The sequence below is a fragment of the Octodon degus genome, unplaced genomic scaffold (assembly GCF_000260255.1).
Source record: "Octodon degus isolate 3935 unplaced genomic scaffold, OctDeg1.0 scaffold00598, whole genome shotgun sequence".
NCBI lineage: Eukaryota > Metazoa > Chordata > Mammalia > Rodentia > Octodontidae > Octodon > Octodon degus.
Window position 1 is genome coordinate 65,304 of NW_004525174.1, and position 17,378 is coordinate 82,681.

General features: G+C 43.7%; 1 protein-coding gene, 1 non-coding gene and 1 pseudogene across 4 annotated transcripts; all 3 read left to right on the forward strand.

Annotated features, from left to right (window-relative positions):
- The first annotated feature begins 5,545 nt into the window (after window positions 1-5,545).
- Window positions 5,546-5,917, forward strand: LOC101593205 (annotated as a pseudogene).
- A 2,031-nt stretch (window positions 5,918-7,948) lies between these two features.
- Window positions 7,949-16,470, forward strand: Maged2 (MAGE family member D2). 3 transcript variants are annotated; one of them, XM_004648699.2, is made up of 12 exons: window positions 7,949-7,982; window positions 9,489-9,562; window positions 9,930-10,421; window positions 11,018-11,326; window positions 11,440-11,503; window positions 11,764-11,843; window positions 12,281-12,375; window positions 13,308-13,387; window positions 13,481-13,523; window positions 13,832-13,894; window positions 15,209-15,323; window positions 15,723-16,470. In XM_004648699.2, the coding sequence occupies exons 2-12, from the start codon at window positions 9,518-9,520 to the stop codon at window positions 16,149-16,151; spliced, it is 1,815 nt and encodes a 604-aa protein (XP_004648756.1). In that variant the 5' UTR covers window positions 7,949-7,982; window positions 9,489-9,517; the 3' UTR covers window positions 16,152-16,470. The 3 variants fall into 3 exon arrangements, with proteins under 3 accessions (XP_004648756.1, XP_023564523.1, XP_023564524.1); XM_023708755.1 differs by lacking the exon at window positions 7,949-7,982 and adding an exon at window positions 8,502-8,605; XM_023708756.1 differs by lacking the exon at window positions 7,949-7,982 and adding an exon at window positions 9,273-9,409.
- Window positions 14,907-15,035, forward strand: LOC111814821. The gene has a single exon (XR_002819702.1). It is a non-coding gene; the product is annotated as a small nucleolar RNA SNORA11 (small nucleolar RNA).
- Window positions 16,471-17,378: the final 908 nt, after the last annotated feature.

Genomic DNA, 17,378 nt, shown 5'->3' on the forward strand with positions numbered 1-17,378 from the left:
AGGGGGCCAGGGAGATGGCTCAGTGGAATAAGCACTTCCCTGGCAAGTGCAAAGGCCTGAGTTCAGTCCCCCAAAAAAATAAATAAATAAATAAATAAATAAATAAATAAATGGAAATTTCTTGTCACTCCAGAAAGAATGGCTATCATAAAGAAATCAACCAATAACAAAGGCTGGAAGAGCTGTGCAAAAAAACGAAATCTTCTCCATTTGTGGAAGTGTAGACTAGTGCAATCACTATGGAAACCAGTATGGAGATTCCTCAAAAACTGGGATTAGTGGTCCTATTTGAACCCATTATTCCCCTTTTGAGTATCTTCCCTGAAAAATTAAGAACATTGTATGACAAGGATATATGCACATCCATGTTTAAAACAGCACAGTCTGTAAGAGTTGCATCTTGGAAACAGACCAAATGCCCACAACCAAGAAATGGATTAAAAAAGATCAGTTACTGTTATATAAGAGTCCTACTCTGCCATAAAGTGGGATAAACCTGAGACATTTCTAAGTAAATGGATGCACTTTGAGACCATACCCTTAAGTGAAATAAACCAGATGCATATGTGTAAATATCACATTGGCTTCCTGGTGTGAGAAACTGAAAGGATAAATAATGACCAAAATGTACAACAGATATTGTAAAATAGTTAAAAATTGTTCAAAAAGAATTAGAGATGAGAGACAGGGAAAGGAAGGAATGAAAAGAATGAAGAATAAAATGGAAACAAAGCTTTGCAATTAAGGAGAGGAAGAGGGGTTGAAGGAAAGGGAGGGGATTAGGAAAAAAGAGAAATCAAGATTCAGGTATAAATTTCCTATGATGAATATGATCATTATGTATATTTAAATTGTACCAATAAATTTAATAAACAAAATTTTTAAAAACAAATAGATGTGTAAGCAAGTTTTTAGCTACAAAATTAACCCAGAGGGGACGAAAAAAGAAATATTGCTGTTAACAATAGATGTGAGTGGAGGGAAAGGTGAAGAGGCAATGTATATAAGCAAAATCCTCATCGCCATCTTGGAGAGTCAACAGAATGTTGTATTAATTTTGTAAGCTAATAGATATCATATACATATTACCTAGACTTTTGAAAGAACCACTGCTAAAACTAAAACCAAAATCCTTTAAAAGGTAGCTTTGTTGGGGTAGGATGTTGATGGAAAGTGTTTAGGCAGGTGACTACTTCTATCATGTCTTCTTTGTTGTTTGATTTACTGGCATGTACTTTCACAAATTTAATAAAAATAAGATGTAACAAATTTCTTTGATCTCACAAATGACACTTTAAGATAGTATCTAAATGGACATATAGCTACCCAGTTAGACTTGCTTCCATAGGTGAAAAATCACAATGTAATATACCAATATATGTCTATGAAAGGAATGATATATTAGCCTATTTTCTATGCTATTACAAATGCATGAGGGTTGGTGCTTTATAAAGAAATGGATTTATTTAGCTTACAGTTTTAGAGGTTGAAATTCCAAGATCAGGTGGCCCCATCTATTCTACCTTTCATGAGGGACCTCTTCCTACATCACAACATGGTGGATGGAATAATGATGGGAACAGTAGTGAAAGGGAAGAATCATAAGACAGGAAGCCAGAAAGATTCATGGTTGTGGTTAATTATTTTTATAACAATCTACTTTTGCATAAACTAGCCAATGCACTGAAAGAGTTAAATTAATCTCTTCCAAGGGTAGATACTCCAAAGATCTAATTACCTCCCACTAGACCCCACCTTTGGAGGGTTCCACCTCTGGTTGAGTTTCTACCACCTCAAAGCACCACTAAGGCCCAATTTTTCCAGCACATGAATCTTTGGGGCACAAAGCATATTCAAATGATAGCCTTTGGAAAGAGTATTGAAGAATATCTAGGGTAGTTGTTAAAGTACTGGCATCTGGCAGTGGACTGATCTGAGTTCAAGTCCTCTCTGTGCCACTTAGTATCTTTTAAGAAAGGTACCTTTCTCACTCCTTTATGTTACCCTCTATAAATAGGATGTAAGCCCCTTATAAGCAAAAACCACCTATGTAAGACATGCCCACTACATAGTTGAACTTTGTTTTCTATTGAATGACCCAATCTTGCCTGATAGGCTTGTTCTGAGAAAGTACAAGGGAAAGGGCAAATTGCTCAGGCTAGGCTCAAATAATCCCACAGTGCTAGGATTATAGGCCTGTACAACTACAACTGGCTTGCAGATTTTCTGGGAAATTTGCTTTTTGTTTAACAAAATGAAGTCATTTTATTGTGGATAGCTAGCTTTGGGGTTTAGAGTGTCACAATGTAAGTTAAAACGCCTCACATATAAAAGGTGTGAACATTATATTCATTTAGCAGCTCAAAAGAGAGATGGAGAGCCTGGAAATAGAAAGGAGTGGAGCTGCCAGTATATTGGGGGCAGAAAGAGCCCATTAGGCACAGGGTAATGTCCAGGAAAAGATACAGATAATAAGCCTGTCCTAGTGGTAGGAAAGGCTATGGAAACTTAAAAAGAAGGTCTGACGTCATTTTAAATCTGTGGTCTTGTACAGTTTAGTGACTAAAAAAGTGAAAAACAGTTTTAAAAGAAAATATTTTGCTACCCTCTCCTGGAATTACCTCAGAATTTTCCAAAATTCAGAGAAACTAATTATTTTTTAGAGGAAGGGAAATAGTGTAAAGGAGGATTGGTGGTGGAGATAGATATTCTAGACTTCCCATTTGAGCTTCAGGGATCTGAAGTCTTAGATGTTCTTGAATTAGACGGCCATCCTGACATTCAGCACTAAGCTATATCCTGTTTTTCCTTATCTAATGGTTCAAGATGCCTGGTGATAGCTCAGATTTTCATCTTTCTCTTTAATTAACATGCAAAATTGATACACTCTCAGTTATATCTCTGCTGATGTGTGAATACTGGAAATAGGCTTCAGTCCTATTGATCTTGGTTCTACAGTTTTATGGGTAAATGGTGATAATCAAAGGACCCTCAGCATTCACAAGAAGGTGAGTGGAAATCTCTTTAGTTGAAGGGTGAATAATGTGCACATAAATTTGCCTCCTGTTTTCTGATCTCCAGGTTATAAGATAAAGGATACTTTAATTTTCTTTTCTTTTTTTTTTTTTTTTTTTTTTTTTTTTTTTTTTGAGACAGGGTCTCACTTTTTAATGCAAGCTGGCCTTGAACTCACTATGGAGCACAGGTTGTTCTGAAACTTGTAGCAATTCTTCTGCCCATCCTCCCCAGTTCTGGGATTACAGGCATGTATCACTATGCCCAGTTTAAAGGATTTTCATGTTTTTGAGTCCTAACGGTGGTAGAATTGAGAGGAGAAGCTTGCATTTAAAGATTTTTGGGAATCGTCTCTGATGGACTTGAACTGTGATTTTGCCACACTTACTTGAATTCAATACTTTCTAAAATTCTGTCTATGTTACTAATGGCCACAAGACAGGACTTAAAATACTGTGGAACTTAAAATGTTGGATTTAGGGGCGGCCAGGTAGCTCAGTGGACTAAACACCTGCTTTGACAGAGCACAGTGGCTGGGATTCGATCCCCAGCATACTGTGCTGGCCCCGCCCCTGGGGTGCACTGAGAAGGCGCGTGAGACTGGGCATGGTGGTGTGCACCTGTAATCCCAGCACTTGGGAGGCTGAAAACAGGAGGATCACTATAGGGCCAATCTACATAGTAAGACCCTGTACACCCTGTACACCCTGTCCTAAATTCATAAAAAAATGTTGGAAGTTCTAATAGAGAGGGTAGACATAATGGAGAGACAGATCCCAGAAACTACTAGTAAATTGTCAAAAATGCCTCAACATTTTGAGGACCTTACTTTACTTGACCTCTTGGCATTATTCAATGTTACTGATCTCTCTCTTTTAAGAAGTCTCTTTCCTTGATTTTGTGACACTGCTTTCTCCGATTTTCCTCCTACCTCTTTGGTCACTCCTTATCAACCTTTCATGGGATAATTTTCCTCCATCTATACTAGAGACACTGCAGGTCTCTGTAGATCTTCCCTGGGTCTACATCTCTTCTAGAACAATGCAGGTTATTCTTGCTCTCTTCTATTAATTAAAGAATCATTTATATATTGATGATGCCCAGATCTCTAACCTCTGTCCAGACTATTTTGTTAAGTTTAGACATATATATTAAACTATCTGTGGGATACTTCCACCTGGGTATCCCATACATGCTTCAAAATCAATGTTCAGTCTCCCCTCAAATCCATTCTTCCGGGGTCGGGGAGATGGCTCAGTAGGATAAGTGCTTGCCTGGCAAGTGGAAGGGTCTGAGTTCAATCCCCAGTTCCACCAAAAAAAAATCCATTCTTCCTTCAATATTGCATATCTCAGTTAAAGAGGTCACTATCCACACAATCTCTCAAATCAAATCCCTAAAATTTCCTCTGACACATACCTCTAAGATCTGATTATTCTGATTATTTACCAAGTCCTACTTTTTTTATTTCTTTATGGTCTCCTAAATTCAGTTATTTCTCAGTAACTTCACTACTAACATTCTAAGCCAGATCATGATCCTTATTCACCTGGATGATTACCAAAGTCTTTACTATTCTCCCTCTTTCCATGACACATTTACTCCATACTCTATAGAACAATTAGAATGTTCTTTCTAAAACACAAACTTATGTCATATTCAGGCCTAGAGCTCTTCGATAAACTCTCAGTGTTAGACTAAAGTCCCTAAAGGTATTCAAGGCTGATCAGGAATTGGAATAGGTAGGAATTTAGGGCACTCAAATTGAGAGAAAGGGAAAAGTTGGATGCCACATAGATATAGGAAGGGTATCTAGAAGGCAAAAAGTGGTGAAGTGAAATCACAAACAATTCAGAGGAAAAGAGAAAATGAGAGACTGGAACCCTACCTTGAATATGTGAGAAATGTTATGCTTGCCTTAAGTTATCCATAGAGCACAGGTATTCATGATATTTTATTTGCTTAGTAAAAGAAAATGTGATCTCATTTTATGTACTTGGTACAGGGTCTCACTACTACAGCTTGGACTCATAGTGATTCTCCTGCTTTCAGCCTCTCCAGTGCTGGGATTACAGGCATGCGCCACCATGCCCAGACTCAGTCACTGTCTCAGTGCACCCCAGGGGCAGGGCTGGCACAGCACACCCGGGATTTAGTAAGTTTTTAATTGATATTTTTCAGGTTTGAATTCACATAGTGTGTATCTAGTGATGCTTTAGCCTACTTTCCATTACATCTATGCATTTTTTTGAAAATAAGCTGCCAAATTTGGTATTTAAAATGGAAGACTTTTGTAGTATATGAATCAGTAAAAAATATCATAAAGTAACAGTGTAAGAGTCCAACAAGGATACTTGGATGTACATTGTGGCATTATTGGTAATGGAGGTGGGGGGAAACAATCTAAATGTTCATGTATACTGGACCAACTAAATAGATAGTGGGATGAGCAGGTCACACTGGATTGCGGCTGCTGCTGCCACCATCATGCCATCCTCTCGGGTCTAGAGATAATAGGTGACACTCCAGAATGGGAGGCAAGCCACTTTGGGAGCAGATTAGATCCAGCTTCATTCAACATTACTACCAGTTATTTGATAACAACAAAACCCAACTAGGCACAATTTATATTGATTGCCTTATGTGAGAGGGACAGCAGTTCCACGGGAAAGCTGCCATTGTGGAGAAGTTGTCTAGCTTTCTGTTCCAGAAAATTCAGCACAGCATCACAGCACAGGACCATCAGCCTACACCAGACATCATCAGCACGGTTGTGGGCCAGCTCAAGGCTAATGAAGACCCCATCATGTGGTTCCACTAGATATTCCTATTAAAGAACACCAATGGTGCTTGGGTTTGCACAAATGATATGTTCAGGCTTGCCCTGCACAACGTCGGCTGACCTCCTCCCACCCGGCGCTCATGCTGTTTCCTTCTCCCTCCTCTTCCTGATAGTACCACACTCCTCCAGATGCTCCAAATATCATACACAAGCAAGCAGGGCCGTGGTGGAAGTGGGTGCAGCGCGCTGCTGCCACCACAGTGTTGTGCATGATGTTTGCACTAGACTAGTTGCATCTGACAGGAGAAGTTTTGTTGTACCAGCACATGCCTTGGAAGGACTTAAGTAATGCAAAAGGTTGTTCTTTTATTATTTTTTTAATCTACTGATAAGTTGCTCTAGTAACCCAAAGAAGTGAAGGAGAAAGCAGCTACCTCACCACTCAAATATTGATTTGTTCAGATGTTTCAATGCCTCATGATACAATAAAACCACAAAAAAAATCTTAACAGTTTAAATTGTTTTAATTAATTTAATAGTTGACTGGGCATCAATAAATACCCTGCCCCATTAGCTCTCTCATGTCTCACCTTTCACCTCTACCCCAACTCAGCAATATCTACTGCAAGGAGAAAAAGAGCTGAAGCACACTACCAGCTTGCTTGCCTCAAGCCAGAGTTCTCAGGCTGTCTGTCTTGGAAAAGCAGACAAGGAAAGCTCAGGTGTGGTCTGAAGCTTCCCTTGCATTGAAGCCTCTCTAGTCAGTTCTGGTGCCTCTTTCAACCTCTGCCCTGGAGTAGGTTCAGGGCTCTAGTAACAGTGATGACTGTGAATTCTGTTGCAGCTGGAGTGGTCTTGGCAAACATCCCAACAGGTTCAGGCTCTTTGAGCCTGATAGGGGGACCCAGTCTATCCCCAGAAGGGTCAGGATCATATCCAAAGTACGGTACATCCCACAAACCAAGCAGAGGGCAGCTTAGATTCTCTAATACCTGCTTGGGATGATTGCCTAAAGAGGAAATTCCTGTTGGGTTGGGCTATGGAAGATTTGGATCTGTAGAAGTCAAAAATACGAGTCATGCTGTAGGAATTCACACCCCTCAGGCCTTAGCAGGATGTTTCTATTCCTCCCTCCATTCTCACCACACAACTCCACACTCAAATTCCAAGAAGTCTTAACTATTAGGGCAGTTTCTTCTCAGTTTTGGAGACAAAAGCCTTGCCCAATGCAGGTATAGCCCCTCGACCCTGAGACCTCTAGATGGTAAAAGAAGCCAAATAACAACTGTAAGCCAGAACCAAACCTTAGATTTGGACTAATTGGAGGTTTTAGGATTGATGAGGGCATCCCAGCTCAGGCTAATCTGTACCCTCCATTTTCCAATATGAGGGGAGGTTATGGGATTTCTTTGGACCCCACAGGTTGCCTGTCTTCACTGAGCACAGGGGTGGATGATGTGCTGTTTGGGATGACAGCATAGTCAGATTTCAGTGGAACTGATACGTAAACTGCTCTGTAGATGGGGTTGGGAAGAGGTAGATGCCTGCTGCCTCTTAAGCCACCCTGCATAAAAATCTGCAAAATAGCTTTCTCCATGTACCTATGCCTGAAATGTCTGCAACAGAGGTGTTTGTAAAAATAAATAAATAGTGGGATGTCTATACACAAAATTATGCAGCTATTAAGAAAAAGAGGACTTGTGTACTATGTGTGTGGAGAAAACTCAAAATAATTAGCATAGGAATATTTAAAATATGGAGGATGTATATAAAAATGTTAATAGTGGTTATTGCTGGGGAATGATGATGGTGAGTGGTTTTTCATTGGTCTGTTACATATTTCTTTATTATTTGAATTTTCACAAAGACAACACATTATCTTTGTAATAAGAAATATATAAAAATAAATAAATTCAGTGAATGAATCGCTTCCAGAGGATGGTTGAGGTTGGAAAGACTTCAGGCTAATCTTGTACAGTGCATAAACATAAACTTTGGCGTCAGACATCCTTGAACAGGCCCCATTGCCCCACCCCTCACCTCCTCAAAGAAGGGGGGGCAGCGGGGCAGGGGGCTGCGGAAAGGGGCTGGGCTGTGTTGTGCTGTCTGCAGCACTTGTCCAGGAGGCTGACTTTGAAACGAACTGAGAGAAGGCAGACATATCCGGGACTTGCTAGAGAACAAGGTAAAGGAGTAGAGATTAGGGTTTAGGATTTTCTGGTAGACAGACAGTAGCTCAAACCTGGAACCCGCAGCCAGGCAGGTAGGTAATTCATATTGCACCACGGCAGCTGGAGCGGAGGCGCCTTGGTGTAGGGTGTAGGCAATAAAGACTACTGGGAAAATAGTAGGCAGTACCGTGTATGGACTGGGCAGCGGAGACTATCGGAGGAGTTTTAAAAAACGGGGACCCCTGCGTTGGTTGAGAAAGTGTAAATACGTGGGGGAGGGAAAAACTGAAGGGGGCGTGAAGAGACTAGTGGATGGAGAAAAGAGTTAGACTAGGGGGAGTGTGTGCATAGGTAACATTGGAGGGTGTAAGGAATGGGAATTGGGGATTTGTGAGGTAAATAGGAAAAGTGATACGGGGATAGGGAGTAAGGAGGGAGGCAAAAGGAAACTGGGAGAGGAAGAATAAGGAATGAGAAACTGGGAGCGGGGGAGGGGCAGACAAACTGGGATTAAGGGAGGCCCCCTAGGGAGACGGAAAGAGGCGGGACCACTTCCGGCCTGGTGGTGGGGAGGGCTGTCTCGGAGTTTCCGAAGGGCTTGGAGAGTGGATCTACTGACGAACTGTGGGATCACGAGGTGAGCTGCGGAGTCCCGCTTTGGCTGATATCCCGCTAGGGGTCGGCCCCGTCCTCTGGGATCTAGAGAAAACCTGCCACGAAAGGACCGGATTGTACCGGATTTATCCGGCTGGGAAGGGAAGGAGCTGGCCTCCGGGTTTGGCTGGGCCTAAGATGGAATCACTATTTCAATGCTGATTTGAGGAGGCGAGGGCTTAATTGCAAGGGGCGGAACTAAAATGCATTTTCCCCAGTTTGGAAGAGGGTTTATTAGGAAAAAGGGCAGAACCGGGAGGCACTGAGGACTTGGTTGAGTGAGAGTAGGGGAGGGGCCGGCCAAGACCACTAGACTTTGCGATAATTTGGAAGGGAGGCTTGTTGGGGAGAGGGCGGGACCGAAGAACACTGCAGACCTGTAGAGGAGCGTGTATTGGGGCAGGGTGCTGGACTGAGACTGTTAACATTGCGCATGTTCATCATGTATCACTAGAAAGGGGCGTGTTGAGAAGGACCGTCAGCCAAACAAACCAGTTGCTGAATGCGCATGTGTGTGGTGAACTTCAAAGAAAGGACTTAAGCTGGAAAGCAAACAGGGCGGAGATGGGGCCTACAGAAGACGCGCATGCGCACTATCGACTTGCGGCTGGGGGGGTGTGCACTGGGAAAAGGGGCGGGGTCCTCTGAGCTGCCGCGCTGGCACATCTTCCTGGAGAAAGGGAGGGTGCGGCTGCAGAGAACTGAGACCTAGAAGCTTTAGATATCTGTATCTTAGAACAAAATCGTTGGGGTAGGGGGAGAGTTGGGGACTGAGGCTCTGAGGAAGGTAAGAATCAACTTCAGGCAAGACTGGAGAGAGGACATTCCGTAGGTTCTGCACTTGACCTAGGCCTTCTCTCCCTCAGGCCCAGCTCTTGCCAGGCCAACCTGAGACATGTCTGACACAAGCGAGAGTGGTGCAGGCCCAGCTTGCTTCCAGGTAAGGCCTCTTGCTACCTTCTCTCCAGCCGCTTTTTCCCTCCAACCCCTGTTGCTGCTCCATATCCCTTGGCACTTCCCCTCCCATCTCACTTGCCCTTTTCCATGCACATCTTTGGCTGGACATCTGCCCCCATCATGTACGGAGTGGAGGGAAGAAGGGATGGAGGACAAAAGGGAAAGAGGGTGGGGAGACTCCTCTTCCACCATCAGTTCTTGCTCAAAGGAAGGGAAGGCCTTGTTGGGCTGAGGTGCTCACAGCACACTGCAGTAGGAGTACAGGTCTGAGAAATGTAGTGTTTAATATTGAAGCTATTTGCCTAGTTTGGAGTGGAGAGGTCAGTGAGCTTTCTTGCTTCCTCTTGCAGGCCAAAGCTTCAGAAAAGGACAGTGGCTCAATGATCCAGACCCTGTTGATAGTAACTAAGAATTTAGAAGTCTCAGAGACACCAAAGGCTTCAAAGGCACAAGAGATCTCAGAGACTGCAAAAGTCTCAAAAGCCTTAGGGGTCTTGAAGACCATGAAGGTCTCAAAGGCCCCAAAGGCTCAGGCAGCATCTGCCATCCAGTCCTCACCTGCCAAACAGCTGACTGATACTCAGGTTTTGACAGCTGAAAACAAGAGTCCAGCAGGTGACAGCAAGACACAGAATACTGACTTGCGGGCTGTGGCAATGCCTGCCACTGAGACCAAAAAGGTCAGCTGTGTAGCTGATATGAAGGTCAATACAAAGGCTTCAGAGATTGAGGCTACTGCTTCTCAGGCTCAGGCAGATGAACCTGAGCATGAGGGTACAGCTGTCCAGGCTCAGGAGAATCAAGATACTCGGCCCAAGGTGAAGGCCAAGAAAGCCCGAAAGGTAAGATCTCTTGAGTCACCACCCATGCTTTTCTACTCCTCTCCTTTCACTTGGTTATTTATTCTATGAACATTTAGAAAAATTTACTCATAAAGGCATAAGAGACACTGAGAAGAATATAATATAATTCCTGACTTTGGGGAACTCATAGACTGGTGGGAAGATGAAAAAGCAATACACACACATAATAAACTTAATGTAATACAGTTTATATTTACATGGTAGCTGCCTATGTGTTAGCCCTTGAACCAGGCACATTCACACAGGTTATATCATTAAATTTTGAAAGTAAATCTTGCAATCTTAGTTTTATAGAGAAGGATACAGAGTCCCAGAAAGGTGACTTGTCCAGTGTGGTACAAACAGCAAGTGGTAGACACAGAATAAAGCCTCAGGTTCCTGATGGACTGGGAGTATGACGCTCTGGAATGGAAATCAATGAGAAATAAATCCAGTACTCTGCATGGCCTGTGTCTAGCAAGTCAAACTGCTACTATAGGAGCAGGATTAGAGGGTACTTCTTGGAAGAGAGAAGATGAGGAAGAAGGACCACCTGCTTCACCTGGTAATGTTGAGTTTTGTATTTGTTGATGCAGGTGAAACATCTGGAAGGGGAGGAGGATGGCAGCAGTGATCAGAGTCAGACTTCTGGAACCACAGGTGGTCGACGGGTCTCAAAGGCCCTAATGGCCTCAATGGCCAAAAGAGCTTCAAGAGGGCCCATAGCCTTTTGGGCACGCAGGGCTTCAAGGACTCGATTGGCAGCTTGGGCACGGAGAGCTTTGCTTTCCCTGAGGTCGCCTAAAGCTCGTAGGGGCAAGGCTCGCCGTAGAGCTGCCAAACTGCAGTCATCCCAAGAACCTGAAACACCACCACCTCGAGATGTGGCTCTTTTGCAAGGAAGGGTAAGAATACCATCCTTTTTATCTTTCCTTTTCCACTCTCTTGCCAGCCCTCTTCTCTGTCATCCTCTCAGGTTTTATTTATTTATTTTTTTTGTCTTTTCTTCTTGTCCCAGGCAAATGATTTGGTGAAGTATTTGTTGGCTAAAGACAAGACAAAGATTCCCATCAGACGTTCAGGTAGAGTCCTACCAACCCTCACCTTCCCTGAGCTCTGCCCTACATTATCCATTCTCCCATGTACTAGGGACAGCCCTCACTCTTACAGTCCTACCTTTCTTCTCCCAGAATTCTAACTTGGTAGTTCTAGCATCTCTGTTTATAAGCCCAGAACCTGGTTAAGTCATCCATGGCATGGTTGATAAAGGGTCTATAGCTTGGGAACGAGGGCCACCTGGTAACTTTTCAGCCCAGGTGCTTACAACACTCTCCCTTTGCAGACATGCTGAAGGACATCATCAAAGAATATACTGATGTGTACCCTGAAATCATTGAACGAGCAGGCTATTCCTTGGAGAAGGTGAAGGGGCAACCCTGGGGGTTGGGCATACTGGGAAAATTTTGAATGGAACAAGGGTGTACAATGTCCCTTCTGAGGGAATCAAAGAGACCTATTAATAGAGCCCCATCACTGCAGGTGGGTAGCAAGTAGGCTAGGGAGGAGCATAGACCAGCCACGGGTCATACAGCAACTAAGTGGTGAAAACATAGCCAGGACTCACGCCACCTAACTTAGTCTTGACTTCTGTCTGCTGCTGGACACATCCTGTTATATATTCATGTGCTTGCTTTTTTGTCTCCCTAGATTCCCAATAATCTCAAAGATAATGTTGATGACAGTAGAATATTTGTTACATGTTTACTGTGTGCTGGGTATTTAGCTGTATTCTTTACATGTTTCAGAGTGCCTAGAAAGCTGAATTTTGGGATCTTACATGCTCTTCTCCTTACCCACAGGTATTTGGGATTCAGTTGAAGGAAATTGATAAGAATGATCACTTATACATTCTTCTCAGCACCTTAGAGCCCACCGATGCAGGCATACTGGGAACGTAAGCTGGAAGAAGGCTGGGGTGGGAGAGGGACTTTTGCTTTCATGCATGATACTGCCCTGCCCTCTTTCCTGATGTCCTATTAAAGAGTCAGGAAAGAGGGCCAAAAAGGGCTCTGTCCCAGGTCTCCCATGTGATTGGCAATCTGCATACAGTAATAGTGCCTGATTATGATTGACTGAGGGTGCAAGAGCTTGGGATAGGGCATTCTTGCTGTCAGGTTTGCTGTATATCCTGAACCTTCCCTGGAGAGCAAGCTTGTTATGTGTTTCTTCCTATTGAGTCCTGTCATTGGTAGGGTGGTTCTCAAGGGAAGGCTTCCTGTTGTGATTGGATCATGACTGGGGCATTGCTTATAATAGTTTCAGGGTTGGGCACTCTGAGAAAGAAGAAACTAACATTTACTGGGTGTGTTGTACCAGACTGACAGGCATTCTTCCATCTTCTTGGCAACCTAGGGATACAATAGGATGTGATTTTTTTCTATTTACTGATAAGATCATGTTTTTTTTTCTGTATCTTAGGGAAAGGTCTGCAGGTGTTCAGGGTCTCACTACTAGATCAGACTCATAATGATTCTCCTGTTTACAGCCTCCCAAGTGCTAGGATTACAGGCGTGCGCCACCATGCCCAGCTTCAGTCGCCCTCTCAGCGCGCCCCGGGGGTGGGGCTGGCATGGCAGGCCTGGAAATGTAACCCCTGACACCTGCACCTGCTTGCAGGTGCTTTAATCCACTGAACTATTTGGCTGGCCCAAGAAGATGATGGTTAATGGTGTTTATGTACCTTCCCAGGGTCATGTAGAGCTGGAAGCATAGATTAGGCTGAATTCTCTCCTGTGTGAGTTATCTGGGAGATGCTAGCTGAGTGAGCTGCCTGGGGTATCTTGAAGATGGCTCCTCAACAAACTTTCTGCCTTATTATTTCATTAGGACCAAGGACTCACCCAAGCTGGGTCTCCTCATGGTGCTTCTTAGCATCATTTTCATGAACGGAAATCGGTCCAGTGAGGGTGAGTGGCTGGGTTTGCACTCAAATGGGTGGCTGTGATCTGAATTCCACATGTTCATTTTCTACCCCTGTCTCCTCTTGCCTCCCCTTGCAGCTGTCATCTGGGAGGTGCTGCGCAAGTTGGGGCTGCGCCCTGGGTATGATTGGGCTCTCTCAGCGCTTGTTGCCCTTTGGCAAGAGAGGACAGTCCCAGGATTGGATCAACCTGGTGGTCTGGTGGAGCAGGCGGGCGTGCTGGGCTGGGTAGAGGTTCCAGAGTTCTGACCTGGGTGGATGGGGAAATGGTCCTGAACTCTGCTCCTCTTCTCATTGTCTCTTGAGCTTCTGTGGAGCATCCCCCTTTGCTGAAATCTCTTTTCCACCTTGGAAGTATTTTTTGCTGGACCTGAGAAGTGCCACAGTCCCAACTGTATTTATTCGTTTGTTTTTTTTCCTCTCTTCTCAGAATACATCACTCACTGTTTGGGGATGTGAAGAAGCTCATTACTGATGAGTTTGTGAAACAGAAGTAAGTGTCTTTGGTGTATCTCATGAATTTTCTTAATCTCAGAACAGAGTGATAAAGCCTTGGTACATGCATGGTTGTATGCATGGGTACATATGGACCTATATGTGTGTGCATCTATGCGGGTGCTAGGTTATTTCTGAGAGCAGTGATACAAAACAGAGGCTGCGAGTTTCCTGATCTTTTACATGGACTCTCACATGTACCTTCAGAATAACTACACAAGGTGAATTGTCACCACTAGCCATGTATATATGTAGAAACTGAGGCTCAGAAAGGTGAACTTTGGGGGCTGGGGAAATGGCTCAGTAGGATAAATGCTTGACTGGCAAATGCAAGGATCTGAGTTCAATCCCTGGTTCCGCCAAGAAAAAAAAAAAAAGATTTCCAGAAAGGTGAACTTACGTGCTCATTCTTATGCAAATTCAATGACTTGATTCCTTTTACTGTGCTTTGCTTTTTTTTCCCCCATGGTACTGGGGATCAAACTTGAGCCCTTGCGCTTGCCAGGCAGGCACTTATGGTGGTGCGCTGTATCCCCAGCCCAGTGTGCTTTTAAATAGGATCTTGTAGAAATCAGTTTCCATCAGACAAAAACTTTAGAATGATAGCTCCACACAGCCATGTTAGGAACTGGACTTGTACATCTGATTTCGTTTCTGTAAGTATTCTACAGAATGTTATCTAACCTGCTTTTTATAGTTGAAGAGCCTGGGGCTTGAGAGTGATGTTTGAACCTTACCCACCGCTAGAAAAATGGCTCATTTAGGCCTGGAATCCAGCCCTCTTGACTTTCTGTTCATCACGGAGAAAGTGTAAAGCACTCCCACAATCAGGCACACATAGAAACACACACATACATGCAAACAGACACATGCACATATGCACCACATACAGTCAGCAATATATATGGGACATGCTGCTCCTGGTTGATTGTTTTTCCTTTATTGCGTTTCACTTTCTGTAGGGGTTCTTTCTCAAAGCTTGGCCCACCCTCCCTGGGAACCTTTGCCATGGGATGTGGTTAGACCAGGAGACCTGAAGAATGGCTCTTCTGTTTACAACACATCCAATAGGAATCCAGGGACATTGTGCAGAGGGGCGCAAAACTTGTGACTTGCCTTTGAGCAAATGTCCTACACATTTACTCCATATACTTCCATGTGTTTTCTGGATAGTACCAGGGGGACAAGGCTCAGTGATGGGGGAAAAGCTACAGCATTTAGTGCAAGTGTGAACATTTGGCTCTGTCCGATGTATTCATGTGTGATTTGTTGATAGCCCTAGAAGTAAAGACTTTGAATTTCTATTTTCAAGGTACCTGGACTATGCTAGAGTCCCCAACAGCAATCCCCCTGAATATGAGTTCTTCTGGGGCTTACGTTCTTACTATGAGACCAGCAAGATGAAAGTACTCAAGTTTGCCTGCAAGGTAATTGGAGAGCTGCTTGAGCTTGGAATATTGAGAGAATGGGGTGCCCTAGGCTGGATCAGATTGTGTGTAGAGCAGCCTACAGTTCATATTTGAACATTCTAAAGCCTCTATTAGTGCCAAATGCTATGATAAGCATTTTGTCTGGATCATGTAGTCTTTACAACTCATAAGGCACTGCCTTATTGCATATGAGAAAACAGGCTCATGGTAGGTAACATGTTCAAATCATGTAGCTAGTAAAGTGTCAGTACAGAGATGGAATATTAAGTATAGAATTACTGTTATTATTTACTATATTATTACTACTATATACAGCATGTAGCATGGTGCCCGGCATATAGGAGGCACTTAATCCTGTGGTTATGATCCTTCTAGTGGTTGTTATTTCCATTTCAGGTACAAAAGAAGGATCCCAAGGAATGGGCAGCTCAGTACCGAGAGGCAATGGAGGCAGATTTGAAGGCTGCAGCTGAGGCTGCAGCTGAAGCCAAGGCGAGAGCCGAGATCAGAGCACGAATGGGCATTGGGCTTGGCTCTGAGAATGCTGCTGGGCCCTGCAACTGGGATGAAGCTGATATTGGACCCTGGGCCAAAGCCCGGATCCAAGCAGGAGCTGAAGATAAAGCTAAAGTCCAAGAGAGTGGTAGTGCTAGTACCAGTGCCAGTCCCAGTACTGGTACCAGTGCCAGTGCTAGTGCCAGTGGTGGCTTCAGTGCCAGTACCAGCTTGACTGCCACTCTAACATTTGGGCTTTTTGCTGGCCTTGGTGGAGCTGGTGCCAGCACCAGTGGCAGCTCTGGTGCCTGTGGTTTCTCCTATAAATGAGATTTCAGGTATCTACCTTGGTTTCAGTGGAGGCAGTTGGGGTTTATGGGGATGGGATGAAAAGCTGAAACCCAGGGTTAGAAAATGATAAGGAGAATATACAAAGACACGGCTTCTGGCATTTATTTCTTTCTGTTTGGTGGCTATCAATTGACTTTTTGATTTTTTTTAAATTTGTGTTTGCAAATATCCTTAATTCTAGCAGTCTTTCTCTTCAAACTAGGTTGCACCCTCAGAAACCTACTCAAAACAGCACTCTAGGCAGCCACTGTCAATCAATTGAAATTGACACTGCATTAAATCTATTTGCTGTTTCTGAGTTTATTGCATTTTTGGGGGGTGGGCTGTGAATTTTAAAAGCAAGTGGAAAGTGTCCATCTCAGTCTATGCTTAGTTTGTGGTGATGGATTCCTGGGAGCAAAGTTTGCACATCTCTCTATAAGGTGTTGGGCCCCAACTCTAGCCTATAGGACAGATAGGATTTCTGTAGAGTGGGGTCTTGGGGATTGTAGGCACAGAAGATACTTTTTAAAGATGACTGAAGTGAGCAAGTCTGAAACAAAGAGGAGATTGCACATCGTATATAGACTTATTTCTAGAAGTCTGGATGAAACAGAAGAAATAAGCATCTAAAGAAAAATGCAGGGATGAGTGTCTTTCTGGATGAAGGAGAGCAACACAGGCTAAGAGCTAGGGAAGAGGGGGTTGTTAAACACTGCTCATGCATCCCAATCTCTGAGGGAGTGAGAAGGGATGGCTTGTAGGAGTACCTGGCAGAAGGCAAATGTCTAGAAAGACTTAGAGAAAGGAATATTGAAGGATGTTGAACAGGTAGAAGGTTCTAGTATTGGATGTAGCCCCAGATTTGGGCAGAACATGGCACAGTGCTCAGCAATCTGGGTATAGGAGCCAAGGATGAGTAAATGGAGGGGTGTTGAGAAAACAATTGAACTGGGGATTAGACGGCAGTATCTTTCTGCTTGGGACAGAAGAGAGGCTTTCTGATCTGGTTAAGTTCATGGGGTGGTTGATTGAAGGGGAGAGATTATGGCTTGCAGAGATATCAGATTATCCATGTGGACAGTCATACCACCAGGATGATAGAAGGAATTGGGCAAGGGGGAAGCACTATGAGCCAGGTATAAAAGTCCTTTCCTATGGTTGAAGGTGTTACTTTCCAAGCTATATCACCTACTAAGGGACAGAGCACTTAGGCTACTAAGACTC

Excerpts from the sequence above, each read along its gene's own strand:
- Maged2 (XM_004648699.2), top strand. The coding sequence starts at position 9,518 with ATGTCTGACACAAGCGAGAGTGGTGCAGGCCCAGCTTGCTTCCAG. Across the intron at positions 13,524-13,831 it reads AAGTTGGGGCTGCGCCCTGG|AATACATCACTCACTGTTTG; the intron begins GTATGATTGGGC and ends CTCTCTTCTCAG. Across the intron at positions 13,895-15,208 it reads GATGAGTTTGTGAAACAGAA|GTACCTGGACTATGCTAGAG; the intron begins GTAAGTGTCTTT and ends TCTATTTTCAAG.